At 37.8% G+C, this 23,747-nt stretch overlaps 1 protein-coding gene across 4 annotated transcripts in view; it reads left to right on the top strand.

Moving 5' to 3' along the window:
* Window positions 1–23,747, top strand: part of AGPS (alkylglycerone phosphate synthase) — a 134,753-nt gene that overhangs the window by 32,509 nt on the left and 78,497 nt on the right. For 3 of the 4 annotated variants that reach the window (XM_036319243.1, XM_036319244.1, XM_036319245.1), the window contains exons 2-7: window positions 3,296–3,385; window positions 11,071–11,161; window positions 14,031–14,151; window positions 14,251–14,325; window positions 16,103–16,174; window positions 19,214–19,293. In XM_036319243.1, the coding sequence (XP_036175136.1) occupies window positions 3,296–3,385; window positions 11,071–11,161; window positions 14,031–14,151; window positions 14,251–14,325; window positions 16,103–16,174; window positions 19,214–19,293 (529 nt within the window). Of the gene's footprint in view, window positions 1–2,560; window positions 2,692–3,295; window positions 3,386–11,070; window positions 11,162–14,030; window positions 14,152–14,250; window positions 14,326–16,102; window positions 16,175–19,213; window positions 19,294–23,747 lie in introns of those variants that run through there. The other variant, XM_036319246.1, reaches the window with a different exon arrangement.

Genomic DNA, 23,747 nt, shown 5'->3' with positions numbered 1-23,747 from the left:
GCTTGGGTAGGTTTTAAATTGGGTGGGTGTGGTGGGGTGTCAGGGAATCAACAGGGCTGAGCAAATAGAAATGGCTGCCAGTCAGCCCTGCGCCTGGGGAGGTCCCAGCATGGGACCACTGCCTGAGAGCAACTCCGCCCCTGAGTTCCTGCCCCAGTGCCAGACAGCCCAGTTTCTCCTCCTATGTGTCTGGGTCCCCCAGGGCCTCAAGCACTGGAGCTCAGAGGAAGCGGGAGCTTATAAATTCAGTTCATGGTGCTGGCCTTTTAAGAGGAACAGCTGGGTCTCCAGCAGCCTCTGTGTCACGAGCCCCAATCCGCACTGGTTTTTACAGCTCGTAGTTCTTACTGCCCGTAGGGACTTCTTTTCTCAGCTCTGGGACCCTGGGTTGGGCATTTGGTGTGGTGCTTGGACCCCTTGCTCCTCCAGGCAGCCTCTGCAGAGGCGATCTCCCTCCTGATTAAAAAATGGCACACATGGGTGCCAGCCCAGCCCATTCCACACCTCCTACCAGTCTCAGTTGTAGGACTTACATTCAGCCAGCTTTCTAGTGGTTCTGGATGATGGTGGTTCTGTATTTAGTTGTAATTTTGATGTTGTTGTGGGAGGCAGCAAGTATAGGTGTTTGCCTACGCTGCCATCTTGGTTCTCCCCATCATTATTTCTTCAAATAGGTTCTTGATTCCTTACTCTTTCCCTTCTCCTTCTGGTAGCCCATATTATGTTGATGTTACGTTTCATGTCGTCCCAAAGTTTCCTTAACCCAGCGGTCACCAACCAGTGTTTCGCGGACCACTGGTGGTCCAAGAGGTCCAAAAGGTTGGTGACCACTGCCTTAAACTATCCTCTGTTGTGTTTTATTGTTGTTGTTGTTGCTCTGATTGGCTGCTTTCTGTTATCTCATCTTCCAAATCACTGATGTGATCCTCTGCTTCATCTAACCTATTCCTTCTAGGGTAGTCTTCATTTCAGATATTGTGTTCTTTTCTGACTAGTTCTCATTTATGGTTTTTATGTCCTTTTTCATGCTTTTGAAGTTATCCCTAAGTTTTTTGAGCATCCTTATAACCATATTGTAAAACTCAATAACTGGTAAATTGCTTGCCTCCATTTCATTTAGCTCTTTTTCTGGAGATTTCTCCTTTTCTTTCATTTGGGGCATATTTCTTTGTCTCTCCATTTTGGCTGCCTCTTTGCATTTGTTTCTGTGTATAAGATAGATCTCCTATGTTTTGCAGTCTTGATAGGGTAACCTTATATAATTTAGTAGGTGTCCTGTGGGATGTTGTGATATAGTCTTTTTGATTATCTGAGCTGGCTGCTCCAGGGATGTTCCTTGTGTGGGTTATGTGAGCCCTCCTGTTGTAATTGCGTTTTGATTGCTATTGGTCCGTTTGTGCATGGGGTCAACCCTCTGGCTGGCTGACTGAGAATTGACCTGACCACATTATACAAGCTACTGTGCAGGTAGGTGCTGACCACATGAAACAGAATTTGCCTCAGCAGGGTCTGGTTCCTGCTGAGATCTTCCCTTTGGTATGCCACTTGTGAAGCCAATTGGATTCTGCTCTGATGTCTGAAGATGGTAACTGGGTGTGGAGTTCTGGGCCTCTTGGGCAGGACTTTGATGTTGATTAATGTTACACATTGCCTGTGACTGCTTCTGGGCAACCTGTTTGAAGGTACAAAGTGATCCACAGTTTGTGGCTGCCTCTGCTGGGTGTGTCTGGGAAAAACCAAGTTGTACACAAGGCCAGCTTACACCAACACCAAGCCTGGGCGCAGGTCAGCAAAAGGCCCAGGGTCTCCACCTGTCTCTATTTGCTGGTTCTCTGTTAGACTCAGTCCCACTGAAAGAGACTTTGGGGGTTCTTGAGTGGCATGAGGTAGTTTCTCAGTGAGTGGTGTTCACCAGATTGATACAGGTTCAAACTCTGTGCCACTGCTGCTTCTGAGGCCACTCAGCAAAAGTCCCAAGGTGTATACCAAGTCTAGCTGTCACCTACTGGGTGCCCGCAGACCTTTGTTTGGGGCAGACTCTGAAGGAGTCATCAGGGTGAGGCCTGCAGAGTTTATCAGGCCCAAAGAGACCAAGATTTGGCTGTATGAAGGGAGGGCTTAGTACTGGTCGGGCCTTCGAGGGCAAACTGTACCCTGTCCTAGAGCCACACAACTCCATCTATCCCACCTTGTGCCTGGACTTCCTACAGAACTGAGCTCGGTAGGGTGGGGGACCTAGGAGTCAGGCGGGTTGGGCTAGTGAATGTCCGTCTCAATATGGCTTCTGTAAATCCTTGGTTATACTAATAAATCTTATTCAGCTAATCTTCAGTTAGTTGTTCAGGTTGATTATTCTATATTTTAGTTATAATTATAGTTTTGTCTTGGGAGGAAGTGGAGGTAACTTCCACATACTCCACTGCCATCTTGGATCTCCAACTGAAAATTACCATCACTTTATTTCAACAGCCCAGATATACTAGGGTATCATGCTAAAACGTATAATAAAATCTGACATGACACTGAAATGTGTTTGCTTATTGTGTTCTGCACAGGCTCAGACCTATTCTTTTGTAATGTGCAAAATTGAATGAGTGAACCCTTGATTTTGATGAAAATGATTTTTAAAACTATGAAATACTACATTTTGGAAACTAAAAATACCATATTGTTTTGGACTCCTGGAAACTGGTATAGTTATTAACTGTTATGTTAATGTTAATATGTAGGTCAAGGCAGAGGCTATATCTTGTTAAAGGATTTAGAATGGTTGTAGATGCAGCACTCAGATTTTTAATGTACTTTATTAAAAGTGTCTGCTACTGATAATGTCATTACTATTGAACCTACTTTGTAAATTGGTCTTTTTCATCATAGAAGATTAATAATTGTCATTTTTAAAATATGGCAAAAATGTGTTTCCTGTTCAAGTAATTTATTTTTATTGCAAAATTTTTTAGCCATCATATAATATAAACTCATAATGTACAAAATAAAGCATATTTTACTCTAAGTATATTTTTCTCCTTTGTTCTTTTTTCTTCTTTTTTTCTTTGAATGCATTAAATGTAGTGGTTGTAGCCCTTTGTGAAGCAGGTGCTGCTCATTAGAGTTATTCTATATTTGGAAATATTAATACATAGACATTGTGATATACATCCCATTTTATTTAAACAAATATAATATTAGTGGGATAAAGTCTTCCTTTAAATGACTGGAAAGTTAATAGTCAATGATCACTCTTTTGTTTTAAGATGTTTAGTATAGGTCTCATTTACATATTTTTTCTTATTAGGCAAGAAGTTTTGAAATGGAATGGATGGGGATATAATGATTCCAAGTTCATCTTCAATAAGAAAGGCCAAGCTGAGTTGACTGGGAAAAGGTAACTGTTTATTCTTTCTTTTGTTATTTTTCCCCCCACTTTTTGTTTCTATGAAAAATTTTAAACATAAATAACAAACATAACATGTTCAGTAATAGACACACATAACAATAGAATATAATGATTCCTCCCTTCATTTAAAATTTGCCAGTATTTTGCCATAATTGCTTCTTTTCTGTAGTATTTCAAATTCTGACATTTTTATGTCAGTTCTAAATGTTTACATATGTGTCCCTTAAAAAATGAGGACCCAATACAGCCATTCATATAATATCATTGTCATACACCCTAAAATAATAAATTTTATAATATATGATTGATTACCTAGTCCACATTCACATTTTCCCAGTTGTCTCAAAATGCCATTTTTATAGGTAGTATGTTTGACTTAGAAAGTAAATAAGGTCTGCCCATATTACCTAATCCCCATACCATTGCTTTGTCGAGAGTAACTCCATTTTTTGTTGTTGTTGTTGTTAATCCTCACCTGAGGATATTTTTTCCATTGCATTCAGAGAGAGTAGAACAGAGGGAGGAAGGGAGGAAAAGAGAGAGGGAGGGAGAGAGAGCGACAGACAGACAGACAGGGAGAGAGATATGAGAGAGACACATTGACTGGTTGTCTCCCGTTCATGCCCCAACCTAGGATGGGGAGGGAACCTGCAACCCAGGGACATGCCCTTGACTGGGAATCGAACTCATGACCCTGGTGCACTCATGACCCAATGGCACTCTAACCATTGAGCACACCGGCCCGGGTCAAAGTAACTCCATATTTAATTCTGAGCATTTATATTTGGGTATGGGTTATTTTGGAAGGTGAACAATTTTTGGTGAATGTAAATTAGTTTTCTGAGATATATTAGGGAAGAAGTGATGAAGAAGGATCAGGCAGTTGTTTGATAGCTTTCATATTGCTGAAATGTTTTTGTTAATGTGTTGGTAAGAATATTAAAGAATATTTGTATTGTACTTGGGATGGTGAACACACAATACAGTGTACAGATGATATGTTGTAGAATTGTGCACCCAAAACCTGTATAATTTTATTAACTCTAATAAATTCAATAGAAGGGGGGAAAAAAGAATATTTGTATTGTTACTATTCCAGATACAGACAATTGTAAAACAAGTTCTTAGTTGATTGTAAGCAACACTGATCCTGCGAAAGCTGGTATTTTGGGTTTGTCTATTGAATTTTGATAGAAATTTTTTGAAAGGACAGTGAGTATAAATATATAATATTTGAATGCTGGCTCTAAAAAAACAAAATTAGGGCTAGGTAAAAATTGGATCAGCTATATTATGAATATCAGTATTGTACTTTGACTTAATATCTATTGGGCATAATATGCTTGGATTAATACTTTTTAAATGTATAAAACATGTCAATATGTTGAAATATCAGCAGAAAACTTTTATTACTTTGGAGGAATTACTTTTCTTTAAAACATAATTGTCCTATATTTCTAACTTAAATATACTTTGTACCTGAAACAAAACCTCAGGAGTAGTAATTAGGAACTAATTTTATTGAAGGTGTAAAGATGTACATTTGACCTTTGTTTTTCTTTCTTGTTTTTAAATCCTCACCTGAGGATATGTTTTTATTGATTTTTAGAGAGAGGAATGGGGAGAGAGATACAGACAGACAGACATCGATGTGAGAGAGAAATATCGATAGGTTGCCTCCTGTAGGTGCCCTGACCGGGAATCAATCTTGTAACATTTTGGTGTATATCACGACATTCCAATCACTCAGTTAATAGGAAAAATAAATATTATCTACATTCTCATTTCCAATCCCTAAGTATGGCTGGACAACATGTTGGTTAGAAGCTTAGTTGAGAAATTGTATATAATTCAGGTAGAAGAAATTTCTTATTAAAATTAAATTTACCAGTGTTCTAGATGATGAGTGTTTTATGTTTTAAACGGAATAATGTCTAATACAGTAGAAACTTATCTATGTAGAGATTGTCTTTACACAATCTTCTTTGAGGGTGGGGTAGAGGGAGTGAATCTTCTGAACTTAGAAAGCCAATTCTCAGACATTGCCTTTATTTCTTTCTTTCTGTCTCTTTTGACCTTAAAGGTATAGCATGTTTGTTTTACAGGAGGGAACAGATAGTCAACTTGTACTTCAACACAGTGCCTTTGAAAGCAGAGAATTTATCTGCTGACATTAGACATTGGAAGATTGCTGCTGGTGCCACTCTAATCAGGATGGATTCAATAAAGGCCTCCTTTTTTTGCCTGGTTGACTCCTGAGTTAGAGTCCAGTGGAAGTGGGAAGAGGACGGGATGGTGGGACGGGATGGTCCGGCAGAGCCTGCAGAGGGCGACCAGTCTTTGGTTCCCACTAAGACTCATCCAAAGGGTAATTCTCCATACACAGAAATGGAATTTAGTCATCTACAATAGAGTTAGTCATCTTATAATAAGTTACCCTGTGACAAAAATTTCTCTTGTTCCAGTAAGAGTCAAAGGGTAGAAGAATAAGAAGTTTGTGATATTCCTAAAAGAGAAAATGGAGTTGTGACTAGAAAGGATGAGTGGGGAAAAAATACTGATTTGCCTGAACGGTATTAATTCACCCTTTTGTTATTAATACTAGATTATAAGGAAAATTTTTGAAATTTTTTGTTAAGACTTGCTATTCTGGCTTTGTAATGGACTAAACAAATATAGACCCTTTGCCATCTATAAGCACATAGGAAACATGGATAAAATACACAAGGAAGAAGTATAACAGAGTCTGAAAGAAAGGAAGGGAAATCGTTAGATGCCAGAAATTAATAGTGACTCTCAATGAAAATTTATGGAGATTCCCTTATTTCTGATCCAAAAGTCATTGAAAAGTTAGGAAATTTTTATGAGGCAATGTGATTGATTGTATATATTTTTAGGAGGGTAACTTTGACATTTACAACTTAGCCATTAAATTAGAAGCAATTATTATAAGGTATTTTAGATCTTAGGGCAAAATTAGAAGTTTTTTCCCCCTAACACAGTCTTATCTTTTGAACAGATTTGTAATTTGTTGGTCTATAAATCACTAGATTTATAATCCTGTTATTTTTTTTTCTTCTAGCTATAGATGAATTTAGTCCTCATTTTAAGCAGCAAATGGGAAATACTTCAGAACTAGCTCTATAGACTTCTATAAACTAAATTTTTTGAAAAGTGTCATTCTTTGACTTTAAAGGTTGCACAGCACAAGTTAGTGTTTACATGAAAAGAATTTGTCTGGGCTTTTGCACATTGTATTTCCAGTGGCATAATTTTTCATTAAATTTTATCTTCAAGTATAAAAAGGCTATTGAATTGCTTAGCAGTTGTGGAACTCACTCTGGTAGATGGTTGCATCTGCTAATATTTTGCTACCTCTATGCACTGCCCTGAGTTTAGTTAATAGAAATCCTGACGTGCCCTTCCTTCTTAGATATTTATGCCCACAAAATTTTCTTTCCATGTACTGTATAGGGATTTCATTGGACTTGTTCTGATTCTGTATCTTCTACAGTACAATCTACCTTGGTTCTAAGGAAAGGTGGTAATTTGATCTCACTTTATATTTTACAAAAAGACCATTTCTTAAAGTTCTCAAACTAATCTTCAGTCGTGATAAAGATCTATTCAGTAGTCTGTTTCAACAATTGGTATAGGCACTTGGCTTTCCTCTTATCACATTTCTGGTAAAATGTGCATGTTTCCTGTCAATATGTTCACCCTATAAATAAAATGCCTTTGCAGCTTTGACTGAACTGGGTTGTAAATTTTTTAATTGCCCTAACTGGTTTGGCTCAGTGGATAGAGCGTCGGCCTGCGGACTGAAAGGTCCCAGGTTCGATTCCAGTCAAGGGCATGTACCTTGGTTTCGGGCACATCCCCAGTTTGGGATGTGCAGGAGGCAGCTGATCGATGTTTCTCTCTCATTGATGTTTCTAACTCTCTATCCCTCTCCCTTCCTCTCTGTAAAAAATCAATAAAATATTAAAAAAGAATAGGAGTCATATTATAATACCAATTTAGTGTATCCTGCAATGCATAGTATAGAAAATAATACAGTAATTAATAAACAGTAATACAAGAATAAACTGTGTTTCATGTTCTCACAACTATAGACCTACTTTTGCCCCAACATGCATAGCAGTTTTATTTGGCTGTCCCATCATCAATTTTGGCAGGGGGTAGGGGGGAAAGTAAAGAAGGTGCAAGAACATTATAGTGAAAAAAATTACTGAATATAGCTACTGTGATTTTATAAATGTCATTCATAAAGAATTTTCATTTAAAATCACTTGAGATAGTGGAAAGGGAAGACTCAGACTAGAGGCAGCATCATATAGTGGCTAAGAGCACAGACTGACTGAAGCATTGTTCATAATCTGATTCAAACCCTGGCTTTGTAACTTATTAGCTCTGGGACTTTGAGTAAATAAATTTCTTACTTAATTCCTTAATTTATTTAAATTCTCTGTGCCTTAGCTTCATCATCTATAAAATGGGGATAATAGTACTAAACTCATAATCTATCCTGTATAATAAAGATGTAATATACAAATGGTCGTTACGCTATGAAGCGTAATGACCGGACCATGGATCAGCAGGAGGGTGGGGCAGCGAGCTACAGATGGGTGGTGAAGAGCTACAGGAGGGGGCAGGGCAGCAAGCTATGGGGGGTGGGGGGCAGAGGGAGCTACAGGAGGGTGGGGCAGCGGGTGGAGAGCTACAGGAGGGGGCAGGGCAGCAAGCTATGAGGGGGGATGGGGGAAGCTACAGGAGGGTGGGGCAGCAGGTGGAGAGCTACTAGAGGGCGGCAATGAACTCCTGGCGAGCTACAGGCATACAGATTCATGCGCAGGGCTACTAGTGTGTAAAAGCTAAGTGACTGGAATGACCAGAACAACTGATTACTATGACACACTGCCCCCCTCCCCGACCAGCCTGGCCCCCCCATGGGAGCTTGGCCCCCCCATGGGAGCCTGGCCAACCAACCTCCCATGTCCCTTCCCCCCCACTGGCCTGGTCCTGATTGGCCCCCATCGGGGCGGGCGGCTGGACTCCCCCCCCCCCATGCACAAATTTGTGCACCAGACCTCTAGTATTGTTATAAGTTAATATACATAAAACACTTAGAACAATGCCTGGCACATGATATGTAATGTATTTACTTAATAAAAATGTAAAGTACTGTTTTCAAACATTTAAAATTATTTTGATCTTTTCAGAGATTGGATTATTACTGTTTGCATATCAGCCTTCATTATACTAATCTAGGGTAGGACAATAACTTTATTTATTTCTAGCACTTATTGCTATTTAATATTTTGTTACCTCTGAGAAGTATTTCTAAAATTGAAAAGTTGAATCTCTAAGCACTTGAGTTTTCTGCATCAACCTTCTCATAAAAAATTTATATTGATGTTTTATATAAACTATTTAAACAGGGATTGAGCTAAAAGATATAGGAAACAAAATCAGAGTAGCAAATTTTGTTTTTCTTTTCACATTATACCCACTCTGTAGTGCTCTTTTGTGTGTTTTAAATGTGTTATATCCTCTTCATGTAAAGTCTAAGAACCTTACAAATCTATAGGTGTATTTTCTATCCCCTGTTCTTATTATAACTAGAGGCCTGTTGCACGAAGAGATTCGTGCAATAGGCCTTCCCTTCCCTTGGCTGCTGGCACCAGTTTTCCTCTGGCACCTGGAACCCAGGCCTTCGCTCTGGCTGGGCTCTGGCCAGAGCTCCCCCCACAGCCGTCAGGCCTCGCGGTTCCGCTGATCCCGGTGCCGGGAGGCCTTGCGGCTTCGCTGATCCTGGGGCCGTGAGGCCTTGCTGCTCTGCCGGCTTTGGGGCCGTTTGGCTTCGCTCTACCACTTGGAGCCTATGTATGCAAATTAACTGCCATCTTTGTTGGTGGTTAATTTGCATATTGCCCTGATTAGCCAATGGGAAGCATAGCGAAGGTACGGCCAATTACCCTTTTTGTCTTTTATTAGATAGGATTATCACATTATAAACTCATGATATGTTACAATTTATTAAACAGTCATATATTTTAAAGAAATTAAGAAATAGTCATTTGTATTTACACATGTATTTACTCTTTCTGGTATTATGTATTTCACCTTGAAGATTTGAGTTTACATACTGTGTTATAATTCCCTTAAGCCTATAGATATTGCTTTAGCATTTCTTATAGTGTAAATCTGCTGGTACCACATTCTTAAATTCTCTTAGTTATCTGAAAATGTCTTTATTTCACTTTTGTTTTGAATGATATTTTCACCAGATATAGATTTCTAGGTTAACATGTTTTTCCTTTCAGCATTTAAAAATTTGTTCAGTTGTTTCCTAACCTTATTGTGTCTGATGAGAAGTCAGTCATAATTTTTATTGTTATCACATTGTATGTAATGTATCATTTTTCTTTAGATGCTTTAAAAATTTTTTTTCTTCTTTCTCTAATTGCAATTGGCTATGTTGTACCTAGTGTGAGTTTCTTTGAATTTATCCTCTGCAAGTTTTCTGACCTTCTTGAACTTCTAAATTTTTCTCTTTCATTAAATTTGGAAACTTTCAGCCATTACTTTTTCAAATGCTTTTTTCCCTCTCCGTTTATTCATATGGTAGTCTTTGGTACTGTTCCAAAGGTCCCTGAAGCTCTATTTATTTTTTTCATTCTTTTTCTCTGTTCTTCAGATTGTATGTTTTATCGCTCTCTATGTTAAGACATCTTCAATCTGCTCTTAAGTTCCTTCAATGAAATTTTATTCCAGATTTTTAATTATATAATTTCTGTTTTGTTCTTTTCATAGTTTTTATTTCTCTACTGAGATTTCTTTCTGTTACCTGCTAGGAATATACTAGTAGTTCCCCTTTTGTCCTTTAGCATAGTTACAGCTACCTTAAAAATCCTTGTGTTCTATTTCTAATATCTTGGATTATCTTGAGGCAAGTTCTTATTAATTACCCTCTCTCTTGATTATGGATTATACTTTCTTATTTGTTCATACCTAATAATTTTGGAATGTATCTTGGACATTGTTTAGGGTATGTTGTAGAGACTCTGGATTCTGTTATATTCTTTTGAAGAGGCCTTTTTTTTTAAAATACACATCAAGCAGTTAACTTGACTGATCTCAAACTCCCATTTTTCCTCTGCGGTGGCGAGCAGCTGGGCTTAGTTGGGCTGCTTAGTGTCTGCTCCATAGATGTGTAATTCAAGTCAGCCTAACATTTGGACAGAGTATATAGTGCTCCCTCTCTCTCTCCTCTGCTGTGATTTCCCTGTACTTTTTTCAGGTGTGTGCTCACTTCAAACACTGTCCTCTGGTTCTTTAAGCCAGGAAGAATAGGTTTTCTGTATTTTTGTTTCTTTTTGTGGTACCAGCTGGGGCTTCCCCTCAAGCTAAAGCCTGTTTAAAAAAATAAAAGGAAACTCATGTAGTACTGTTTCCTTCTTCCAAACACGCTCCCTTTTTGCTTGCTTTTGATCTGTATATTCTGCCTTCAGATAGTTAGGTTGTATTTGTTTTGTTTTTGTTCAGAGTTTATAATTATATGTGAGAGGGTTGGTTTGATAGGCACTACTTGACCATTAATAAAGCAGAATCTAAGATTTAAATTTAAATGAGAATAACTTACTCTAATGCTTTACCTTTTTGTACCTTAGGTACCCACTTAGTGGCATGATATTGCCAACTTTTAAAGAATGGATTGAAAATACCCTTGGAGTAAATGTGGAGCATAAAACTACCTCTAAAGTAAGCAAATAAGAATGACAGATATGCTTAACTCTGTGTGTACGTGTATGTTTAATTCCAAATTAATTAGATTTATCTTTGTAATTCATTATAGTTTTAATGCATTTATCATGTTTTTTTGTTTGTTAAGTTTGCTAGTTATAGTGATCTTGTTAGGGTGTAATTTCACTTTTTTGTAAGTGGGATTAGAAAACTCTACCCTGTATACATATCAAACTAATGACTTTCTTAGTATTTATGCTGTTATGATTGTACTAGAGGCCTGATGTACGAAAATCGTGCAAGAGTAGGCCTTCCTTCCCCTGGCTACTGGCACCGACTTCCCTCTGGAACATGGGACCTGGGCTTCCCTCGCAGCCCCAGCTTCGTCAGGAAGGTCGTTGGGAAGGACGTCCGGTCTAATTAGCATATTATGTTTGTAATATATAGGATTATTTATTTCTAGAGGCCTGTTGCAGGAAGATTCCTGCAAGAATAGGGCTTCCTTTGCCTATTCCTGCAAGAACAGGGCTTCCTGAGGCCAGAGCGAAGCAGAGAAGGGAGCGAAGCTGGAGGCGGGCTTCGCTCCTTCCCGTCTCCGCCGCCTCGACTCCCTCCCTTCCCCGCTGCCTTGGCTCCCTCCCGTGTCCGCCGCCTCGCTCCCTCCCATGTCCACTGCCTCAGCTCCACTCCTGTCTCTGCTACCTCCGATCCGTTCCCTTCTCTGCCGCTTGGCTCCCTTCTGCAGTCCTTGGCTTCCTTCTACACTGTCTTCAGTCTTTGCTGGGCGCCTGTGTATGCAAATTATCCGCCATCTTTGTTGGGTTAATTTGCATACTCTTCTGATTGGTGGGCGTAGCGAAGGTATGGTCAATTAGCATCTTTGTCTTTTATTAGTGTAGATTATGTGCTCTGGCATGGTATTCTGCATGTCCCTTTAACTGGCTATAAGTTCCATAAGTGCAAGGGCTATGGTTAACACTTTATTCTCCATTATATACACCTCTACCATGTTAATAAGGAATGTAAATATTCAGTGAGTACTTATTTAATTTATTTAGAAATCCACTGATACATTTTATTCTTGTAATTAAACTAGGCTAAACAACTAATTATTTCCCTTCCCAAACCAAATTCTTTTAACTTTTCTTAGAATATATCTTCTTTTATCTCCTTAATTCTCTCTCTTGACTATTTGTAATTACTTTTTTTACATTGATGCCATCTATATACCATATTCAGAAATTTCACCAGTTTTATTTACATGCATCTTTTTTCAGATTTCACCAGTTTTTTTATATGCACCTTTTTTTTCATATTTTTGAGCCCTTTTCATTTTCAATAACTTAACAAACTAGTGATCTGCATGTTTTGTTGGAGGTTTTATTATTTCCTTCCACTATAGGGTAGATTTCATGAGTCCAAAATTTTGTTCCTATTTAATTGACCACTATCTCTCCAGGGCCTAGAACAGAGCTTATATTATCTTACCTAATAATAGACAAACATGTAAATTAACTGTCCCTTCACTACACTCACCAGCCAATCAGGAGAGTGTGCAAATTAACCCAACAAAGATGGTGGTTAATTTGCCTACATAGGGGCAAAGCGGCGGAGCGAAGACTGAAGGCTCCTTCCGGAGCCATGAAGACTGAAGACTCCAGCCGGAGTGAAGGCCTGGGTCCCGGGTGCCAGAGGAAAACTGGTGCCAGCAGCCAGGGGAAGGGGAATCTCTTCATGCAACGGGCATCTAGTATGCTCAATAAATATTTATTATCTAAATATATAATAATCCCACAGGAGATTGGTTCCAGGACCCTTGTGGTTATCAAAATCTGTGGCTGCTCAAGTCCCTTATACAAAATGCTGTAATAATATTTTCTTATAATCTATTTTTGCATATAATCAACAGCAGGGTATGCCTACATATCACTTCATTCTTATGGATTCAGCTTGGCCCACGACAAATTCAAGTTTTGCTTTTTTGAACTATCAGGGATTTAAAAAAATTTTTGTTTTATCTACCATTGGTTGAATCTGTGGATGCGAAACCCACAGATACAGAGGGCCAACCGTGTAACTAAAAATTATATATAGGTCCTTAAGATACTAAAAGGCTATCTAAATATCATATATTTTTCTTTACATATTTTTATATTTTCTTTTTTCCAAATTCTATATCACGGTTATTGTTACTCTTAACAGCTTTGATTTGGGGAGCCATTTATAGATCTCTTTCTATATGCTAGGTAATATTAGGTGCTTTTCACAAAAATTATCACATTTAACCTTCTGTTCTGTATAAATTTGGTGATGGTGAAATCTCATTTAACAGACCCAGAAGCCAAAGCTCACAGACTTGCCCAGTGTCAGATAGCTTTAAAGTTGAAGATTAATTTTTCTAGTTACCTGTTAGTTGAAATTAAGTATCAAGTTTTAAAGCTGGCCTATAAAATGGGTTTATAACTTATATTGTGAGGTTTTTTGCTCTTCATTTTTAATTATAATTGTAGTATAGGAGATGATAAATTTTATCTATAGGTCAAGTTGCTTTCCCCTAGTCTTCTTATTTTAAAATTGAAGATTTGAGACTTTGCTATCTTCCTTGTTCTTGATTATAATCTTTAGAAATAATGAAAAGGTGGGCTGTAGAAGTAAAAGAGGAAACCTAAGGTTTCTATAAGTTATGTTATAGAATGTGATTAACCAGACCATTTCCAATTTGTAACTATCATAAAGTTGGTTTCCATACATATTATTTGGTATTTTCCTATACTTCTGTCTTAGTTTGGATTAAAAACATTTTACATTTTATAGTCACTCACCCTAACAGAGGCATTCAAAATTTATTTTAGAGAAATAAACCGAAGAAACCTATTTTATTTTCTAGGCATCCTTAAGTCCTAGTGATACACCTCCTTCTAAAGTAAATGAAGATTTTCTTCACGAGCTTAAAAAAACTAATATTTCATATTCACAAGAAGCAGATGATCGGGTATTTAGAGCTCATGGTAAGCAATTTTATATAAATGCTATTTCTTTTAAATTTAAAAAAAAATTTCCTGTAATTTAAGATGTTTTTGCATTTTATTTTTTAAACCACAAAACAGGTCATTGTCTTCATGAGATATTTTTGCTCAGGGAAGGAATTTTTCATCGAATTCCTGATATAGTTTTATGGCCAAGTAAGTTCTTCTTTTCCTTGTCTTCTTAATTTAGTATTGTTAAATTTTAAGTAAACTTAGTATTGGAAATATGTAATTTTTAACATATAAATTGTGAAAAATAAGCTGGATTTTTAAAGTTTGGTAGAGGTCATAAAGTTCTTTCTTGATCTGATCATCCTGATTGATTTTGTTGTTGATTATTAAGTCTTCATTTTTAAATTAATTAATTAATTACCATTAGGAGGTAAGTAGAAATAAATATATTGGAAGGTCAATAGAAACATATATTTTTGTTTAATTTAAAAGCTTAATGAAGTTAGTGATAATAATGATATATTCAAACCATTAATTAAAATAATTAAACTCTTAATTAAAATAATTGATTACTACAATCTAATAATTTGTTGATATCAGCTTGTGAGCTTAAAAAAAGCATGGTGATCAGATAGTGAGGCAAGTTGTTTAATAAACATATTGTCTTTGATATGAGTAGTTAAATTTTGAGAAATTAATTTCATTCAGTTTTTTGGCTTGATATAGATGGTAGATGAGCTTTCTGTTGTTATTTTGCTCTGCTGATGCACCATATTTATATATATGGTTTTTATACCTATCTCTTCTGTCAGAAAATTTAAAGCAGAACAGGTTTATTGTCCCTTACTGTCCATAATTGCCTTTTTTTTAGAAAGTTCCACTGATCTTCTGGTCCATTTTTCTCTTTACACTCCTTGAAAGAAGTATATAAAGTATTTTTTAATGGCTTATTCATGGACTCTCAGTTCTTAGATGTGATCCTTCTACTTTGCAGGGAGTATCTAAGAGAAAAGTCATACTTTAATTTGGGGATAGAAGGGAGGTGTCATACATACCAGGAATGTCCAAGATTATATGTAGCTGAGATGAAATTACTTTCCTATACTTGTGATATATATTTTTCTGTGTATTTGGGAATAGTATGGAATAAGTCTTTGGTTTCTGTTAGTTTAGAAATTTAGCAGCTCCTGAAAAGAATATGTAAAATTTAGTGGGTGAAAGTATGATGAGAAACATGATATTTACATAGTTTTAAGTGTCCCACCACATGATACATATTAATTATAAAAATTTTAGAGTGGAGAAACCTAGCAGGTACTATATAACCAAATGGTGAAAGTTAGCATTACCAGAAATGCTACTTCTCTACATTATGCACCTTCAGACATAACATGATGAGAAAGGCACATCACTACTGCGGAATTCCTGCCAAAATGTATAATCTGAATTTAATCATGAGAGAACATCATACAAACCCAAATTGAGGGATACTCTATGAAATAACTGACCAGTCCCCTTCAAAAGAGTCAAGATCATCATAATAGTCAAAGATAGACTGAAGTACTGTCTCAGATTAAAGAAGATTATGGGACATGACAACTAAATGCACTACGTGATCCTGGTCTAGAAAAGAGAACATTAGAGGAATAGTTGGCCAAATTTGAATAAACTCTGTAGATTAGTTAATAGTATTGTATCAGTATCAATGGCTTGGATGTGATAATTGAACTATAGTTATGTAAGATGTAAGTATTTGCAGCTGCTGGGTGAAGGAAATTTTTTGTACCATTTTTGCAACTATTTTGTAAGAATGAAATTATTTCAAAGTGGAAAGTTAAAAAGATAAATAATAAACAGTTTGTTTTAATATAGCTATTTCATATGTTAATGAGAAAAGGTTACTTGATAGCCCCATATTTTTCAGGATTACCCAGAATTTATTTATGTTTCTGTGATTAATTTATTTTCCTTTTTTCAACAGCATGTCATGATGATGTAGTTAAGATTGTGAATCTAGCGTGCAAATATAACCTTTGTATCATACCATTTGGTGGTAGGTATTGTGTCTTTTGAATTTTAATATGATACAAATTTGTTCTTTCAAATTTAAAATATTTGTATTTTAAATATTTGTGTCATCCACGGAAAACAAATATCTTTGTAATTATAATAAGGTTATTCTGAAAACTTGTTATGCTCCTCATTTCTCTTTTAAGTAGAAGTACCTAAGAAGTGATACACCCTTAGTCCATGGCTTCTTTTCCAAATGTATCCTGTTGAAGCTGTGCTTTTAATGCCTACTAGGTGTACTAGTTAATAATACAGATTTTGTAATCAAAGAAAACATAATTTCAAGAGAAACATCAAAAGTGCGTTATTCAAAGTAATGTCCATCATTAGCTACACATTTCCCCCATCTTTCAGGTAATTTGTGGATACCATCCCAATAGAACTTTTCTTGTTTTGAGGCAAACCATTCAGAGACCCGATTTTCCACTTCTTCCTATGTTTTGAAATGCTGCTCAGAAGTGAGTGTGTCATTGATCAGAACAAGTGGTAAATCTGAAGGAGCAAGGTCTGGTGAATACAGCGGGTGGGTTAATACTTCCCAGGCAAGATCTTTTAACGTGTCTTTAACTGGTTTTGAAGTGTGTGATGGTGCGTTATCATGATGCAAAATTACTTTGCAGTGTCTTCTGGCACATTCTGGTCGTTGCACAATCAAAGCGTGGTTCAAATTGATTATTTGTTGTCGGTAGTGATTAGTATTAACCGTTTCACCTGGTTTTAGAAGCGCATAATACACCACACCTTCCTGATCCCACCAAACGCAGAGCATTGTCTTCCTTCCGAAGCGATTTGGCCTTGCAGTCGATGTTGATGGTTGACCTGGATCAACCCATGATTTTGTGCATTTGGGAGTCTCAAAATAAATCCACTTTTCATCACCAGTCACAATTTGATGCAAAAAGGACTTTCTTTCGTGCCGTTGAAGCAGCATTGTACTGATGACTTTTCGGTTTTCCATTTGTCTTTTGTTCAGTTGATGTGGCACCCATTTTCCTTCCTTTAAAATCTTTCCCATTGCTTGTAAATGATCAGAAATTGTTTGCTGAGCAACTTTTAATCTTTCTGCAAGTTTTTAAGTTTGACATGCATCTTCATCCAATAATGCTTGTAATTATTGGTCTTCAAACTTTTTCAGTTGACTTGGACGTTCTTTCCTTTCACATTGAAATCATCACTTTTAAAGCGTTTAGACCAGTGTTCACAAGTATCTTGAGATGGAGCATGTTCATCATAAGCTTCCCGAAGTATTCAGCAGCACTTTTCTTCAAAATAAAGTAATGAATTAAAACTTCCCGCAAATGCTCTTTTTTTGGAATGAAATTTGACATTTTTAAGTGTAAAAATATCTATGATGTTAACACCTTCAGAAAATTTGACGTTTGAAGCTTGCTGTCAATACAACAAACTAGCATGTGTATCCAATTGCATATATATCAACATATGTGTAACTCCATCTATTAAAAAAATCTGCATTATTAACCGTTACACCTAGTAAGTAAGAATATGTTTCTGCTTTAGTAATCGCTTTCTAACCTTTATCCTTATGGAGAGAATATTTTTCAAAGGTTAAATATACCCAACATAAAACTTTGAAAAGGAATATAATGCAGCATAAAAGATCAACAGGGACACTGATGACCAAATCAGTAACTTTTAATAATGAGAATTAATACTGTTTTACACCTTAGACAAATTTGATCTTTCTTGATCTTTTGTTAACCACATTATTTTAATAACTTTCACAAGCCAAAGGAAATTGCCTTTACTGACTGAATTGGCCATGATGGAATGGTAATGAGATCCCCCAAAATTAGAAGCTTCATATTCTTCAGCTGATACTTCTGGTTGAATTAATAAAACAATGAATTCAACTTTTTCTAATCAAAGGCACTACAGTGCTACTTTTATTTATTTTCTTTTTTTGTTAAACCTCACCTGAGGATATTTTTTCATTGCTTTTAGGTAAGAGTGGAAGGGAATGAGGGAGGGAGGGAAAGAGAGAAAGATAAATATGGATATGAGAGAGACACAGATTGGTTACCTCCCGCACACATTCTGACCAGGCCAGAGATCAAATCTGTAATCCAGGTGCATGCCCCTGACCGGGAATCTAACCCATGACCCCAAGACACACCGGCCAGGGCTACGGTGCTACTTTTAATGCAGTATTTTTCTAATTTTAAATGACTGACAAGCAAAATAGTGGTTATTGAGCACAGGCATGTTTTTAACAGACAATTCATGGTCTCATCTTGTAAAATTAAGCTGAATCTCATGAATCAACACCCTCTGTAGTTCTTACCTTGTATCAAAGTGACTTCCACATGTTTTCTGTACAAAACGCTTGGAAGTACCAATTAAGAATTTATTCTGATATATGTTGATATAGATGTGGTTAAGAATTAACAACAGTATATTCTATATTGGTTTCAAGAAATTATTTTTTCTTTGACAGCAAATGTTAATGGAAAATAGAAGTACATTTTTCAGATACTTCTGTGTATTATTTATTTTATATTAAAATCACTTTTCACCAAAGAACATACAAATTTGTTTTTGAATATCATATGGACAATTATAACTTGTTTTTATTCTAATTTATTAAAGCCATTTTTATATGAGGATATAAGATACTATATTAAGTGATAAATGAATCTCATAATTATGGCAGACAGGAGGTAATGGTGTCTCTAGTTTTATAGAATAGGTATTTTTATATTTTATTTTAAGCTATCTTTCCACAGTAATCATTAGCTTAGAACTTTTCTAATCATGTTTTTGAAGTTTCACAAATTGCTATAGGCTTCACTTGAGTGTGCCCAGGGGATAAAGCCACATTGCTTTCAGCCCCATAATAGTTCTTCATTTTGGCACACAGCATAAAATAAAGGTGAGTTTGCTTTTAGTGTGTTAGCATTTACAAACTACATTTTGCAAAGTAGATGTAGGTATTTCCATAGCAGGCCTATTTGTATTAGGGATTAGCCATATGTATATAAGTTATTGTTTTCTATTTTGGCAGGAGGAACAAGTGTCTCATATGGCCTGAAGTGTCCTGCAGATGAGACAAGAACAATTATTTCTTTGGACACTTCACAGATGGTATATGATTATTAAGATGTATTTGAAAATAGTGTTTGGTTTAAAAAATGTATTTATGGCTCAGTCTTAGTTGTCATCATTAAAGGGTATATTGTCCATTTTGTTTTAAATTAATTTTATGGTTATATTTTACCCTTGTGTTTAGGTTTTCAAAAGCTAAGCACACTCTTGCTCTAAGGCACATATCTTGATGGTTTTTACCAAATTGGCGGGTGAAATTGATGTTTGGAAAGCATGGATTGAATATTGATGCAATACATGAACTAATTTGTTTTAAAAAAAACAAATATTAGTTAACTAAAACAATATTAGTTAAGGTTAATTTGAATCACCAAAACTTGTCCTCCAAATTTTTACTAATGCTGTTGCATTTTTTCTTTTGGAAAAATAGAGGGGCTAAGTACTTTTAATGATAGGATAATTTTTTTGCAGTTTTGGCCATTGTGGTCCAAGAGTTAGATATTGTGGCATGTTCAACTTTTTTAAAAATATATTTTTATTCATTTCAGAGAGGAAGGGAGAAGGATAGATGGAAATATCAATGATGAGAGGAAATCTTTGATTGGCTGCTTCCTGCACGCCCCCTGACCAGGAATTGAACCATTACCTCCTGGCTCATAGGTCGATGCTCAGCCACTGAGTTATATACCAGTTGGGTTAAACTTTTAATTTGGGTATGAACTTTATCTTTGTATTGTCAACGATATTCCTGGTTACATATTCCTCATTATAATAAAAATATATATATATTTTAAATCTTTACCCGAGGATTTTTCCCCATTGATTCTGGAGAGAGAAGAAGAAGAAGAGAGAAACATCAATGTGAGAAACATCAATCGGTTGCCTCCTGTATCCACCCCAACTGGGGATTGAATCCGCAACCTGGTTATGTGCTTTGACCGGCAGTTGAACCCATGACCCTTTGGTGCACAGGATAATGCTCTAACCACATGAGCCACACGGGCCATTGTAAAAATAATTTTTTTCTAACTGTTTAATTTGAAATTCTCTTAAATACCATTATTGGTTTTATCTTTCTTTTTCTCTCTACTATTTTAAGGCAGATTCTGGTATTTTGCTACTTTACACCTAAATATTTATGTGCATCTCTTTAATTACCCAATCAACATTTAGGTTTCTAGTTGTCTCAAAATTTATGTTCATTTGTTCAAATGGGGATTCATACAAGGCCCACATTAACTTTTGGTTGTTTCCTTAAGTCTCATTGTAATTAAAGCCTTGTTCTTCCTTTTTGAATGCTGCTGACTTAGAGAAACTAGGTTATTTGTAATATAGACCATGTCATATTTTGAATTTGCCTGTTGCTTCTTCTTGGTGTCATTTAACTCTTCCTCTGGGTTCTGTATGTCCTCTAAACCTGAAGTTAAATATAAAATCTAGTTAGCTTTAGGCCTAGCTTTTAATATATGTTTTAAGCAAGAATATGTCAAAGATGATGATGTTCTTTTCTGTGTCATGTCACATAGTGAGGTACATAATAGTTGTCCACTTTTAGTGTTGCTAAAATTGATTAGCAAGTTAGTGACAGCCTGATTATCCTACAAAATTACCCATCAACCTTTGTTCTCATCCCAGAGTTTAAGAAAAGGGAGTTTCCTGCGGAGTAACTTATTCTGAAATAGACTTTGGAATGTGTTTGAATTTCTGGCTCTTTATTTTACTATGTATAGATTTAGCTCTAAATCTGTTACTAAGTGTTTAAAATTGAGACAGTGATACTGTGGAAGGTTATTGTGAAGATTAAATGAGGTAATATATGTAAAAGTCTTTATATTGAGTAGATGCTTAAAATTCTGTGGCAGAATTTTAAATGTTAGGTTTCTAACCATTTATTTTGTAGAAAAACCTTATATACTCACTGCCTTTAACATTGGAATCTCTCCAATATTATAATGGATGCATGGTCCTTATAATTGTGTTTTGCATTGAAGTATATAAACTGTATCAGTGCATGATTTGTACAGTGTACTTCTGATGCAGTATGTACAAAATAGGAAAATTAGTTGTACCAATTTTCTACTTAAATATATATTACTAGAGGCCCAGTGCACAAAAATTTGTGCACTCGGGGGGGAGGGGGGTCCCTCAGCCCAGCCTGTGCCCTCTCGCAGTCTGGGACCCCTCGGGAGATAACGCCCTGCTGGCTTAGGCCTGCTCCCGGGTGGCAGAGGGCAGGCCCAATCCCTAGGTGCAGCCCCTGGTCGGGCTCAGAGCAGGGCCAATTGGGGAGTTGGGGCGCCGCCCCCTGTCATGCACAGAGCAGGGCGGATCGGGAGGTTTCGATGCCACCCCCAGTCACGCTCAGGGTAGGGCCGATTGGGGGGTTGGGGCACCATCCCCTGTCACACTCAAGGCAAGGTCGATGGGGAGGTTGCAGCACCACCCCCTGTCACGCACAGAGCAGGGCCCATCATGGGGTTGAGGAGCTCCCCCCTGTCACTCAGAGAGTAGGGCTGATAGGGGAGTTGGGGTGCCGCCACTCTCACACTCAGGGCAGGGCCGATGGGGAGGTTATGGCTCTACCCTGTCACACACAGAGCAGGGCCCATGGGGGGGGAGGTTGGGGCGCCGCACCCTGTCACACACAGAGCCGCAGGGCGATCAGAGGTTGGGGAGCTCCCCCGTATCAGGCACAGAGCAGGGCTGATCAGGAGGTTGGGGCGCCTTCCCCTGTCACGAACAGAGCAGGGCGGATAGGGAGGTTGTGGCCCCACCCCCTGTCACACACAGAGCTGCAGGGCGATCAGGGGGTTTGGGTGCTGCCCCCTGTCACGCTGATCCCGGTGCCAGGAGGCCTCTCGGCTCCACTGATCCCGGTGCTGGGAGGCATATTACCCTTTTACTATATAGGGTAGAGGCCTGGTGCATGGGTGGGGCTGGCTGGTTTGCCCCAAAGGGTGTTCTGGATCAGGGTGGGGGTCCCCACTGGGGTGCCTGGCCAGCCTGGATGAGGGGATGATGGCTGTTTGCAGCTGGTCACACACCCTTCAGGGTGGGGGTCCCCACTGGGTTGCCTGGCCAGCCTGGGTGAGGGGCTGAGGGCTGTTTGCAGCTGGTCACACACCCTTCAGGGTTGGGGTCCCCAATGGGGTGCCTGGCCAGCCTGGGTGAGGGGCTGAGGGCTGTTTGCAGCTGGTCACACACCCTTCAGGGTGGGGGTCCCCACTGGAGTGCCTGGCCAGTCTGGGTGAGGTGCTGAGGGCTGTTTTCAGGCTGGTGGGTGACGGAAGCTCCCAACCGCTCCTTTTTTTTGTTTTTCTTTTTTATTCTGGGCCAGCTTTAGCTCTGAGGCTCCAGCTCTTAGGCCTCTGCTGCTGAAAGTAGGTAATCGAAACAATGTATAACTCCAGCTCTGACTCCAGCTCTGAGATCCCAGCTCGCTGAAAGCTGGTTTCTCGGGTTTTTTTTAGCGTCTATATTTGTTACAATGTTTGAAACTGCAGGCTCAGAGGCCTGCAGCGGCAGGCGGGGGACGTTGGAGTCCTCCGTCACTGAAACAAGCAAGCCTCATGTTAGTTTCAAGCTGCCTGGCTGCCGGCTGCCATCTTGGCTGACAGTTAATTTGCATATTGCCCTGATTAGCCAATGGGAAGGGTAGCGGTCGTACGCCAATTACCATGTTTCTCTTTTGTTAGTGTAGATAACACTAAGACCTATTGGCCTTGAAAGTTTTAGTTTCATTGTTGACTTGTATGTCATAGTATATAGTGGATGTAATAAGGTAGCCAATATATTATCTTTGGGTTTTGCTATTAGTGTCCATAGGTGGTTTCTAAATTTATCTTCATTAGTTTGTTTTTTATTCTACTAAAAATATCTTTGGACTCCTGGTAAATATAATGTATATAATTAATACAATTATATAGTTGCTTCAAGAATCAGTCTACTGGGGGAGAAGATGTATATAAATTATTATAATACCAGAGGCCCAGTGCATGAAATTCATGCATGGGTAGGGTCCCTATGCCTGGCCAGTGATCAGGGCCAATAGGGGCCTTCAGCTGCCGGCCGGGGCCTTCCTTCCAGCTGTCAGCTGGGACCTCCCTTCCCTGGCTACTGGCTGAGGCCTTCCTTTGTTCCACGCTACCCCCTGGTGGTCAGTGCACATCATAGCGAGCGATTAAACTCCTGGTCGAATTCCTGAAGGGACACTTTGCATATTAGCCTTTTATATATATATATAGATAAGGTTCCATCAGATTACTAAATTTTGTCTTTTAACTTTACAGTTGAATAACTTTTGTTTAGCTGCCATGGGGCCAAAAGCTTGATTTTGCCATAGTTATATTGAAATCACTGTTTTCTTATTTTGAGAGTATAATTATGATAGTTTTATATAACATAAAAAGTACATTCACATATATCATCTTAGTTAATATTTATCATAACCCTGTGAATTAAGCAGTGCAGCTATTTGTATGTGTTCAAATTTG

The sequence above is a fragment of the Myotis myotis genome, unplaced genomic scaffold (assembly GCF_014108235.1).
Source record: "Myotis myotis isolate mMyoMyo1 unplaced genomic scaffold, mMyoMyo1.p scaffold_m19_p_8, whole genome shotgun sequence".
NCBI classification, from domain to species: Eukaryota; Metazoa; Chordata; class Mammalia; order Chiroptera; family Vespertilionidae; genus Myotis; species Myotis myotis.
This window is presented reverse-complemented; position numbering and strand designations above follow the sequence as displayed.